General features: G+C 36.2%; 2 protein-coding genes across 2 annotated transcripts; one reads left to right on the forward strand and one right to left on the reverse strand.

The window, feature by feature from the left end:
* Nucleotides 1-4,099: 4,099 nt before the first annotated feature.
* Nucleotides 4,100-6,365, reverse strand: LOC116105742 (cytochrome c). The gene is made up of 3 exons (XM_031392155.1): nucleotides 6,115-6,365; nucleotides 5,046-5,179; nucleotides 4,100-4,586 (listed from the first exon to the last, which is right to left on the reverse strand). The coding sequence occupies exons 1-3, from the start codon at nucleotides 6,224-6,226 to the stop codon at nucleotides 4,494-4,496; spliced, it is 339 nt and encodes a 112-aa protein (XP_031248015.1). The 5' UTR covers nucleotides 6,227-6,365; the 3' UTR covers nucleotides 4,100-4,493.
* Nucleotides 6,366-8,798: 2,433 nt separating this feature from the next.
* LOC116105709 lies at nucleotides 8,799-10,608 on the forward strand. The gene is made up of 4 exons (XM_031392117.1): nucleotides 8,799-8,846; nucleotides 8,963-9,512; nucleotides 9,633-9,790; nucleotides 9,844-10,608. The coding sequence occupies exons 1-4, from the start codon at nucleotides 8,799-8,801 to the stop codon at nucleotides 10,606-10,608; spliced, it is 1,521 nt and encodes a 506-aa protein (XP_031247977.1).
* The last annotated feature ends 2,226 nt before the right edge of the window (nucleotides 10,609-12,834 follow it).

Here is a 12,834-nt window from a genome sequence, read left to right on the forward strand (position 1 = left end):
TGTTGATTGAGATAGTGAAGGAGGAGGAGGTTGTTGTTGCTCTATGCGAAGGATTGCTTCTTGCTCTACATCAATTGCTTTAAGATCATTCATCAATTCTTCATCATCAATTTCATTATCGGAAAATGATGATGATAGAAGATGATAATGAGATGGACCTCCAAAATTGAATTCATGTTTTTAGATATATTAGTTGAATGATTTGGAAGTTGATTTGGTGTGAGGTTTTATAGTTGAAGAAAACCTCACACCAAAGGTTTATAGTATAAACCAATCTAGTGATCAATTCTGGTCTCGAGTTGAGCTTGACTACAACAGTTCCAAACCCGTGTTCTCACCCAGGTTCGAACAAAGATCTTTGCAATGTCGAATGCAACTGATCTTTAAAGCTATTGGCAATTGAGGGGATGCTTACGTCAAATTGAAAATATGAATCCAGTGGTGCTTCTGGCAAGACATTGTGAGTATTTGTTACATTTAATTACTTTTTGTTTTTTTATCTAATTGATTTTAACGTTATATGTATATTGTTTTGTAGATGATTCAAGCCAAAATGTTACTAGCACAAGATAAAAGTTACGAGAAAGGTTTCAAATTTGATCATGTGTGGCCTATACTTAAGGATATTGAAAAATTTACAGATAATGTTAAAGCCGCAGAAGTATTTCAAAGGCAAACCGGTAGGTTTGTATCATAAGAATCAGAGACTCCCACTTCAAAGTCTCCCCAATCGATGCCTTATGACATGTCGTCAAATTCTCTAAACATAAGTGATGAAAATATTAGGGGTAGTTCAGCTCAACGACCCATTGGGGTGAAGAAAGCAAAATTTAAAAGGAAAAATGATAAAGAAGTTTTAAATGGTTTTGAAGCTATTCAAGAAGAAAATCGACAGCTCGCTGCTATTTTCAATCGAGGCAACTCAGCTAGGGCACAAAATTATGAAATCCAAATGAGAAAATTGGCTTTGGCAGAATATCGAGAAGATGACAAAATTTTATTCAAGGATTTGAATTCTATAACCGATCCAAGCCCACGTGAGTTTTTTCAAAATGAGCAATCAAGAATTATGCAAAAAAGAGCTCAACAACAAGGTCAAGGATCTCAAAATAACTCTAGTTCTTTTCAATATTTTGATGATCTTACTGGATCTGGAACTAATCTACCGGAATACTAAATTGTTATTTTAGTTTATGTTGTATTTTCTTTTAATTTTAGTATTTTTAAATTAGTGTTAATTTTTATTTTGAGTTATTGTAGTTTAACATTTTGCATTGAATAAAGTTCTATTTTTAATTTTTCATCATTTTTTTAATTATATCATTATTATGAATTTATTATTATAAATAATAATCAAATTAAATTAAATACAAATAATCAAATTTGGTGTGATTTATGGTGTAAAATTTAATACTCAAATAAACTTAACAAAATTTAAAAAAAAAAAAAAAGCAAAATTAAAAAAAAGAAAAACATATTTATGGGCGCTACAGTGCTGCACCAAATTTGGCGCAGCATTATAGCACCACGCCAAAATGGCGTGGCGCTTTGGCGTGGGTTGGAGATGCCCTAAGAGAAGCATGATTATGAGTAGGGAACCTTAAATTATTGCAACATTGCATATTTGCATTTCATGAGTGCCTTTAATGAGCATGAGCCATCCACATGCATATATTTTGCATTTGTGTAATAGCTTGAGGAAGAGTACAAAATTCTAAGAATAAAGCACTTTAAGAGTAAAGAGAAAGAGAGAATAAAAGAAAGAGAAGTGCTAAAGAAGAGAATAGAATAGGTTGTGCGATGGGGAACTCGTGAGTGATGGGTTGAGTATTCCCGCATGTACGCCGCATTGAGAGAGCGGCCTGAGCATGAGAGAAAGAATTGGTATAGCCCGTGAGAGTACATGCGGATGAGGGCTCTACCCGAAAGTACTAGAGAGAGAGAAGACACTCACATGGCCAAGGGTTCCGAATCCATGCATAACCGAGTCCGATCGGCAAAGAGTAAGAGAGCATGAGAAAGAAAAAAGAGAGAGAAAGAGAATTAGTAGAAAAGAATTGTGAGAAATAGAGAAACCAAGATAGAGAATAGAAAGAATAAGAAGAGAGAGAAAATGAGAAGAGAGTAACGTAAGGAAAGAATTAAGAAAAGAGTTGCGGGGATAGAGGAGTAGAGGATTTACTTACTGAGCATTGTTTGTGCTCACCCTGTTGTTTTCTATGCTTTTGCAGGAAATAGGTAAGGATACGGTCGGATGGACGTCGGCAAGCGAGGAGCAATAGTTACACTGTTTACTATTTTTGATGGTTTTGTACTATGTAAAGAATGTATATATTTTAATAAAAGAAAAATTTGGGCCCAACTACTTTTGTTACTATACATGTATTTTTATTATGTGTATTTTTATGGGTATATTAGTAGAAAGCAGTTATTACACACAGCCCCTACAGAGGGCATCTGATTATCCCTTACATTAACAACAGTAAACACTATTTGCAATGAAAGATACCTGTAATTTTTTATCACTTGCAAACCAAACACCGAAATCTTGCAACATAAACAAAGATTACCCCCGTTATCTTATATGTCCCAAATCCAAGCGCACTGTACATACATTTTCTTATGAGATTTAATATTACCCTTTTAGGGGTCATTTGGATCAAGGGTAAATAAGATAATGGGGGTAATCTTCACTTATTTTGTAAGATTCCTGTGTTTGGTTTGCAAGTAATAAAATATTACAGGAATCTTCATTGCAAATAGTTTTTACTATTGGTAAGGTGAGGGGTAATCTTATTACCTTGCTAGGGGATGTTATTAAAACATTATCGGGGTAATTTGATTTTTCTACCCATTTTGCCCTTAATTAAAAACCATTTCATACACAATTGCCTTCAAATGTCTACCAAATAACAATTTCCCAACCCCCCCAGATTTGAGAAAATAATAAAACAGCCCGGCCACAAAAAAGTTTAAAAGTTAACAAAATACCCTCAACCACCCAAGACCACTGTCGACCATGACTCACCACCGTCGGCCATCGGCGTCAGTCGCCATAATGGTGTATGACCGACGAGATCTGGCCGGTCGTGCGTCGGTAAGGCCTTTTCCGGGCAGATCTAACATTTCTATGGCCATTTTACGGCCACATCTTTGGCTATGAAATTGCCATAGATTGGGTCGTTTTCCAGCCATGGATTTGTGATCCATGGCCATTTTCGGCTTCGTCGGTGCACGACTGGTCATATACAGCCAATCGTGTGCCATTTCGTTGACTGTTGGCGACGACCAGCGATGGTGGTTGGCCATCAGCACTGGCTTGGGGTGATTTTGCTACAAATTAAAGTCTTATATGACTGAGGTGTTTTAGCAAAATTTCAAATGTAAGGGTTAAAAAGAAGTGATTCAAAAAATAATAATAAAAAAAATAAAAAATACTATTATATTAATATTTAAAAAAGAGAGCAATTTAATAATCTATATAATTTAATAATCTATATAACATACCAACTCATTTATCCTCCCAACTAAACATATTATTCACCAATTTATTCGAACCAGCCAAACACATTTTCTAAACATTCCCAGTAATCTTTAAGGTGGTCTTTCTTTATATTAATATAATATATCCTTATAATAAAACATTATATGATCCAAACACCCCCTTAAGACAACATAACATTTTGTTATAAAACCAAAGTTACCATTTTAAACATATAACACTAATGGCAACATATCAAAGTCAAGTCAGACGAGTATGGGTGAAGTGGTTTTCAAACTTCGAGAATCCACTTAATAAAAAGTGCAAAAATTGTCTTCCAAGTGATAAATTCGTAACCTTGCAGATACTCCATTATGTTCCACAAAAATTACTTGAAAACTTTCCAACTCATTTCAATTGAACATAATTTTTCATATTATCTTCTTTTGTATCCTTTATTATAAAACTTTGTATCCAACAAAAATTGAATTTAAATTATATATTGAACAGACCCATAAATTTAAATTTCACATTAAACAGACCCTAAGGCCTAAATTTGCTGTGTTTAAAAAACCGGGAGAAAAACAATTAAAACTATCCAAGTGATAGGGGAGAAGATTTATACATCACCAGCATCAATCTTCCAAAAGCCATGCCAAATACATCAAAATGAACAACATATTCAAATCCTAAAAAGCATCTAGCAAGACTGAAAAATTCCATCATTTCCAGATATAATAAAATCCCCAACATAAGCTGCTATAACAGTACCCAATTGTGCGGCTTAAAATTTTTCATTGGGACAATTAAGCAGCACAAATTTTTGAGAATTAAAAGCTGTGAGACCATGAAAGTTTGAGAAGTACAAAAAAAATTTCTGCTTGCCTATAACTCCAAAGATCTTGGTCACCTTCATGATGCGCAGTTTTTGGAAAAGAAAAAAAGAATTATTATGTAGAAGTAACTTGAACTATTCTGATGGTTGGAAAATAGCCCACGCTAAGCAAAAGGATCAGGCTGTTGACTCCTTCAAATAAGCTATGAGATTGGCACGCTCCTGTGGCTTCTTCAATCCAGGGAAGACCATCTTCGTTCCAGGAATATACTGTACGAACCATGTAACAATGCCGATGTCAGTGTGAATATTTTTTAAGACGGAAGAAATCATCAAACTTTACCTATTAGGCTTCACAAAACCTTTTATGTAAAGCTCTTAAAGGACAACATAGTTCAATACTGGCAAATATGTTAACTAAGCATGGACATGGTCATTAGGCAATGTGACTGAACTTGGCTTAGTAATCTTCGTGTGTGTTAAGGCAGCCATCCCAAATTTAATGTACAACAAATTAATACAACATTACTAGCCAAAGAACTCAATTCCAACATCACTTCAGTGAATAAACCAAATATAAATGCATTTATCTGGGCAGGACATAACATGTTTCTATGTTAAAATAGAATATGTTAAGTTTTAGCCAACATCAGGCAAAATTTTGCATGCAAAAGAGCTATTTAAAACCTACATACAACATATTGCAGAAGATTCAAAAGTTGTTTGTACCTTCTTTGGGTTAAGCAAGTACTCATACAATGTGTTCTCTCCCCAAATAACGGCCATATTCTTGTTAGCAGCAGAATAGGAATACCCAGGGGTTGTCCCAGATTGTCTCCCAAAAAGGCCATTCAAATTAGGTCCTGAAAATTTAAACCATTCAGAGAGTACACATCAACTCAAGCAGCAAAATATGAGACCCGCATAAATAATAATAAAACTAAATGGCAAATCAAAAGAAATTGATTAGACAATTCAAAATCCAAAGGAAACCGATCAACATGGAATGGTTATCATAATAAAGTCAATCAAACAACAAAAAAATATTTTCCACACGAATTACAAAGTACTAACACAGCACAAATTCAACAGTAACAGAAGTGGCAGTATAATGACTCAATGAAGAGCTCCAAGAAAATCCCTAATCTTTTGCCAAACCAGAAACCATCATTTAAATAAGAGAACCAGCATTTAATATCCAAAATAAAAGACCAATCAATTGCAATTCGATATCTTTTCCATTCAAAGCCCATCCAATTCTCACTTCTTTAACAAGAAAAGCTTCTAAACAGAAATACATTCTAAATTGACCAAGTTCAGATACCAAGAAAATAGAAACAAGTCAGAGATTTTGATTTAAATACAACAATATCTGAACACCAAGAGCATAGTACCCCGCAAAAGTAACACAAAACACTACCAGTCTCGAGTAATTGCAGATTCTTACGCAACAAGACAAGTATGTTTATCATCACTTCCAAGCCATTCGTGTAATTTAACTTCGGTATAAACATCTTCAGATTTTTTTCTGGATAGACACCTTTTTTTCTAAATCACACATAATTCTACTAACACACAAAACTGAAAAAAAAAAAAAATATATATATATATATATATAATGCAATTTATTTGTATCACTGAGCCTAAAAATGAATTACAGGATGAGCCATTGCTTATCAAAAGTAAATTTCAAGTTTCACAGACTGATGAAATTATTCCATAAAATTATCAAGTGAATAAGATCAAACATGAAACTAAGAATTATCAATTTATTAAAAAAATAAAAAATAATAAAAACCTTGCTTGTGACCAGCGCCTTTCTCGACGGTGTGGCACTGAGCGCACTTAGTTTTGAAGATCTTCTCACCGGCCTTGGCATTGCCAGGTGGCGCTTCCTGAAACGACGCCATTTTGCTCTGTGTTGATCGAATTAACTGAACGAATTCGATCTCGTCGTCGCAGAAAAGAATAATGGAAGCTAAATCTACAGCTAGGGTTTTTGATTTGATTATTTGTTTACATAAATTTGAAGGGCTTAAGACAGAGAAATTACGAGATTGTCCTTGGTCTTTCAAGAGAGGCGAATGTTCTAGATAGGGATGGGCACGGACAGAGCACCCCTATCTCCGTGTAATAACCTCTTTCTACTAATATACTCATAAAAATACACATAAATAAAAATACATGTATAGTAACAAAAGTAGTTAGGCCCAAATTTTTCTTTTATTAAAATATATACATTATTTACATAATACAAAATATCATGTACAAAACCATCAAAATAATGGATAGTGTAACCATTGCTCCTCGTTTGCCGACGTCCATCCGACCGCAACCTCACCTATTTCCTGCAAAACATAGAAAACAACGAGGTGAGCACGAACAATGTCCAGTAAGTAAATCCTCTATTCCTCATCCCCGTAACTCTTTTCTTAATTATTTCCTTACGTTACTCTCTTCTCATTTTCTTTCTCTTCTTATTCTTTCTATTCTCTATCTCGGTTTCTCTGTGTCTCACAATTCTTTTCTACTAATTCTCTCTCTCTCTCCATGTTCTTTCTCATGCTCTCTTACTCTTTGCCGATCGGACTCGGTTATGCATGGATTCAGAACCCTTGGCCATGTGAGTGCATTCTCTTTGTCGGATACTCTGATAGAGTGGAATTTATATATTTTGTATTCCTTCCATATTATGTTTTTTATTATGTTTTATGCCTAATTGAGTTGATTAGAGTTTATTTTGTAAGATTGACATATTTGGATAGACTTTAGGAAATAATTGAGAAAAGATTAGGAAATTCCAGATTTTTGTTATTCTGACCAGTGATGCGTTTTTTAGGTTTTTCATAGAGTCAGATTTCTTTTTGCAAAAGTGTTCTTCAGAAAAAGTAAAGTCGACAAATCAAGCTTTCCAGGAAGGTATTATGGGTGAGAATCCGAGTTCGTTTGGGTCCTCATTAGTTGATGCAAAACCGGACCTGGAATCCTAGTCGTGGAAGGATTTCCTGGCTGAGTATTGAATCTTCGAAGCGGCCTAACTGGAGCGTCAGATATAGAAAGCGGGTGATTCAAAAGCCCAGATTCATCTACACATTCGGGACTACAATTTTTATGAAGTGACCGAGCCCAGAAAAGATCTTTTACATTGAGAGAAACATGATGAAATCTGGAGACGAAATCTGTTTTCCATATCTGATAAGATTTTGACAAATCTGGAAGTCTATCTTTTAGGAAACGTCTAGGAAAGATTTTCCATGATTCCTGGGTAGAATTAAGAAGAAAACATGTTATTTATTGAGGAGTGTTAGGTTAACCAAGGGGGACGGCAGTGGAGTTTGGTTTTTCAGTTTTTTTACTTTCTAGGTCAAGATGTGCGGTTGATCTTTCTTCATCAGTTCAAGGGGATTTTGAAGCCTAAATTCATGTCATTGGTGTAACTTGACTTCAGTAACATTGTTCTTAATCTCGTTTTTATTGGAATTGTTTATGTTATTCTGTTTTAATTGTTTATGATTCTTGTTTGAGTGATTTAGTTTTGGCCTGCTAAATTGTTTAATCAGAATTTTACCTGTTAGAATTAGGAATTGTGATACGTAATTGTCCTTTTTCTATTCAATGAGTAACATATGATGATAGATGATTATGGACAAGTTTTCATTCTGTCATCTTGAATAACATAACCTAAGTTAAATAATCCGAGCTTGCGAGATTGTTGCTTAGATTGATCTATTTTCCTAATTCTTAAGGCTGCCATTGAATTAAACTTAGAGAGCTTATTCTAGGTTGTTCAAGGGTTGGGATCTACTTGGAGAGCTTATTTCAGTAGTGACAATTAAGGGAAAATTCGGGTAACAGAGCTTGTTGTTTCCTAGGGTCAATAGTTCCATAATAATGAGATAGAAGGTGGATCTTGAACCGAGAACTGATTGCTTTTAACCTGATATTTTCTACCATTAGAGATTTCTTTGTTTTATTTAGTTTGCCTTGACTACAACCCCCTTTCATTACTGTTGTCATGTTTACTGTTTAGGGTTTTATTTTATTTTTTTTGTTGTTTCCATTGTTTTAGAATATAGAATTTAATCGAAGCATTCCTTGTGGGATCGACCCTTGCTTACCCTATATACAATTCAGTAGTTAGGTTAGGAAAGTTATTAATTTGGTGCATTCGGCATGCTACCAAATTTTGGCGCTGTTGTTGGGGAGTGTTATCTGTCGATTTTTTTTCTTATGTTCTACCTTTTTTTTTTCGTTATTTTATTTAATCAGTGCTCAGTTGTGGTTTTTTTTTTATTTTGTTTAATTGTGATTTTTAGATTTTTGAAGAAAAAAAAAAGAAAAAGAAAAACAAATTTGAACAGTAGCACTATTCAACATGAACAGTGGTACTATTAAGTACTATTCCTAAGAGAAATTTTGGTTGAATTAGGAGTGCTGCGAGTATTTGTTTCAAAGAAAACGACATTCTGAGCAAGACTAGAAATGTTTCTAGCCCCACCCTCTTGTCCTCAAATTCGATCATTTAATAGGGTTTTTGGCAAATTTTCGTTGCTATCAAGAAAAAAATTTATTTTATTTTATTTTTTGAATTATTATTTTTTTTATTTATTTAGGCTTAATTTGGTGATTTTAGTGGTTTATGACAGGATTCAATTGAGTTGGAATTTGATCCAAAAATCAAACGCAGTTTACGGAAGTTGCGAAAAAAGGCACGTCGAGCAAGTTCTTCACCTCTTGGTCTCAATACAGCCCTTGGTTTAGCATCCCACAGTTCATCCAGTGATCTAGATTCAAAGATAGAAGAAGAGATGGTCGCTGGCAGAACATTAAAGGAGTTGGCTGCCCCTGATTTTAATCAGCAGCCTTTGTGTATTCAGTACCCTACTTTAGATGTTGCTTTTGAACTTAAGTCTGGTCTAATTCACTTGTTGCCTACGTTTCGTGGTCGTGCAGGTGAAGATCCGAATAAACATCTAAAAGTGTTCCATGTAGTCTGTTCAAGCATGAAACCGATTGGGGTGACAGAGGAGCAGATTAAGTTGCAAGCTTTTCCCTTTTCGTTGGGGGATGATACAAAGGATTGGCTATATTATCTATCATCGGGGACAGTCGCAACATGGAACGAGATTAAAAGGCTGTTTTTAGAAAGATATTTCCCAGACTCTAGAGCTGCCACCATCAGGAAAGAGATATGTGGTATAAGGCAATATAATAGGGAGACATTGTATGAATATTGAGAGCGATTTAAGAAGCTATGTGCAAGCTGTCCTCACCAGCAGATAAGTGATCAATTGTTAATCCAGTATCTCTATGAAGGATTGCTGCCTAGGGAAAGAAACATGATAGATGCAGCAAGTGGAGGTGCGTTGGTGGATAAGACTCCTGAAGCTGCCAAACAATTAATCTCAAACATGGTTGCCAATTCCCAACAGTTTGGTCCAAGACATGATGCACCACCCACAAAGGTGAATGAGGTAAGTACATCTTCCATTGAACAACAATTATCTGATCTTACCTCTCTTGTTAGACAGTTGGCTGTAGGGAATGCGCAACAGGTAAAGCTTGTGGGATCTGTTCGACAATAGGACACCAAATGGACATGTGCCCAACACTTCAAGAGGAAGGGACTGAGCAGGTTAATGTAGCAGGAAACTTTCTTAGACCACGGAGGCAATATGATCCTTACTCCAACACGTACAATCCAGGTTGGAGGGATCATCCGAATTTCAGTTATGGAGGAAATCGACAAGTAGGAGGTGGACAGAATTTCTTCCAGAATAGACAACAACAAGGGTTTCAACCGAAGCAACCTGCGTCACAGAATTCAAACTCATCCTTGGAAGATATAGTGAAATCCCTTGCTTTGAATACCAAACAGTTTCAACAAGATACAAGATCTAGTATTCAAAGTTTGGAGAATCAGATGGGTCAAATGGCAACTGCTATAAGTCGTTTAGAGGCTCAAGTTGGAGGGAAGTTGCCTTCTCAAACAGTGGTGAACCCAAAGGAAAATGTGAATGCAATAACGCTAAGAAGTGGCAAGAAAGTGGAAGAACCGAAGCTGAACATTCCAAGTGTAGCAAAGGAAGCAGAAATTGAAGATGAAATTGAGAGAGAAGAGGCTACAACTGAATCAAAGGTAATTCCTAACCTTTCAATTCAACTTTCGTCTAATACTTTACCTTTTCCCAGCAGATTCGCGAAATCAAAGAAAGAAGAGAAGGATAAAGAGATTTTGGAGATGTTTCGCAAGGTGGAAGTGAATATACCTCTGTCGGATGCAATTAAGTAAGTGCCAAGGTATGCAAAATTTCTTAAGGAGCTGTGCACCAATAAGCAGAAGTTGAACGGTGATGAGAAGATAATAATGGGAGAAAATGTGTCAGCAGTTTTCCAAAGAAAACTTCCTCCCAAGTGCAAGGATCCATGTATGTTTACAATTCCTTGTAAGATAGGTAACACCAGAATTGAGAGAGCTATGTTAGATTTAAGAGCTTCGATTAATGTTATGCCNTGAGATTAGTCATTGCCTTTCAATAGGGTCGTTCAACACTATGATAGCCTTACCTTATTATCTGTGCCCTTACTTCAGAATAATACTGGGACTACGGACATTTCTAGAATGGCCACCATATGTGCTCACAGGGTTCTCACTATCAAGATTTGAAACACTTGATACCCTCGTCATGGTTCTACCATTCTAAGGACATATATCAATACATATTGCAATAATAATGATTTACGCGATATAGAATAACGTGCCTTTTATTGATTAATGAACATTATTACAAAGAGTCAATTCTACAATAATTGATTGGCTCTAGGGCATCTACTCTAACATCTGCAAGTGGGTAGGTGTCGTGCAAGTCTTTCCTTGCCTCCCATTGGCTGATAACTTAGGATATATCCTCAAGTTACCTAAGGCTTGGACAAGTGTGTGGCTCCCATTGACTTATAGACGAAACCTAAATCTGCCAGGTTAGTGACAGCCGTATTTTCTCTGTCTTGGGGTGACGTGGCAGCTCTTGGACAACGCAAAGCCCTCCTAAACTCTGATTGGAGCTAGCTGATGTAGGCTTACATCAACCTTAATTTTTTAGGCATAACAAAAGCTCCCCAATTCTTAAGGTTCAAGAATTGAATCTTGAAAACTTCATGATTATGCCGCGATCTGAATTGTCCCTAAGAGGACTTACCCAAACTAATAGTTGAGAATACCAAAACGACATGAGGATGCCAGCTTAACTCGACCAGCAAATCAAATGGAGGTCACGACATGGATCTTCAAGCGTTACACAAGTGACCTGAGGTGATCGTTCCAAAGAGGTTCAACGACCTATGTCGGATCCTACTCAATGCTAGACCGATGTGCTTTAAACTTTATCTGTCATTCGCGACCTAAAAACACTTGGATATTTTACCGTCGAAAACTAAGAATCACTTCACTTCGAGCTTGACACATGAAGAAGAGTGTTTTATTTGAACGACCTCTTTAGATGTTATCTGTTGCGCTTGACAACTGTCTTAGTCAATAAAATAAGCTTTTTCTGATAGACGTGTCTTTGCGCAATAAGTGTCAGCCATGAGCATTAAAGCTATGCTGAAACGACATTCTCTTTTAAGGCATTAAATGCAGATGAGGGCGCATTTAATGTGGAAAAGATAATCACGCCGTCGCTTGGCAATTTCAATGAAAGGAAACGCTGGTTGATTTCCACGAAGTGTGACAGTTACTCTTCACCTAGATTGATGACTCGTGGTCGCAATCAATGGCTAGAAACGTGTCCCGCCCAATCGTCGCGTATAAAAGAAACCAAACGTCACCTTCTTCCCTATTAAACCCTAAGCCCATGCCAAGTTTCTCATAGAACTTGCACTTTCAGAGAGAAAAAAATCATTTTTACACTCAAGAAATCAGTTCTTTTTCTTCCTGGTTGATGCGCACTCGTCATTACTACATAACGTCCATTCCTAGCTATCCAGAGGTAAAGAAAATTTCTTCTCTTTTTCTCTTTTTGTTAAAAAACTCAGTTTATATAGTAATGGTGGGTATAGATATGGGTTTGGATGATAAATATTCTTGGGTAGTGTTTGAAAAGAAACACCTTTAAGAATAGAAACTTTGGGCACATATCCTAAAGAAAACCATCCTTAAGAATTTTTAGGGTTTCTTTCATTCTTTTAAGTTGTTGTACGAGGCAATGTGTACGGAGACTGATTCACCTCTACATGTTGCACATTTTCAGACTTTAAGAGCAATGGACACTCTTGAGGTAAGAACAGTAGGAGAGGGAAGCTTGCGGCCACCAGGTACCTCGGTAAGTCTCGGGCTGGCGGTATGAACAACAATTACAGGGGAGGAGATACAAAAGGGGATAGACCAATTTGCGATCAATGTAAACGTTTACCAACACAGGTCGCACACTACTCAGGACCCTCCCGGGGGGATGGCTGCGATCTCGAAAGCGATTTTTAAATGTGGGGTGATGATACCCCTCCACCTCTACATTAGGTCAAT

Source organism: Pistacia vera, unplaced genomic scaffold, assembly GCF_008641045.1.
Source record: "Pistacia vera cultivar Batoury unplaced genomic scaffold, PisVer_v2 Contig503, whole genome shotgun sequence".
NCBI lineage: Eukaryota > Viridiplantae > Streptophyta > Magnoliopsida > Sapindales > Anacardiaceae > Pistacia > Pistacia vera.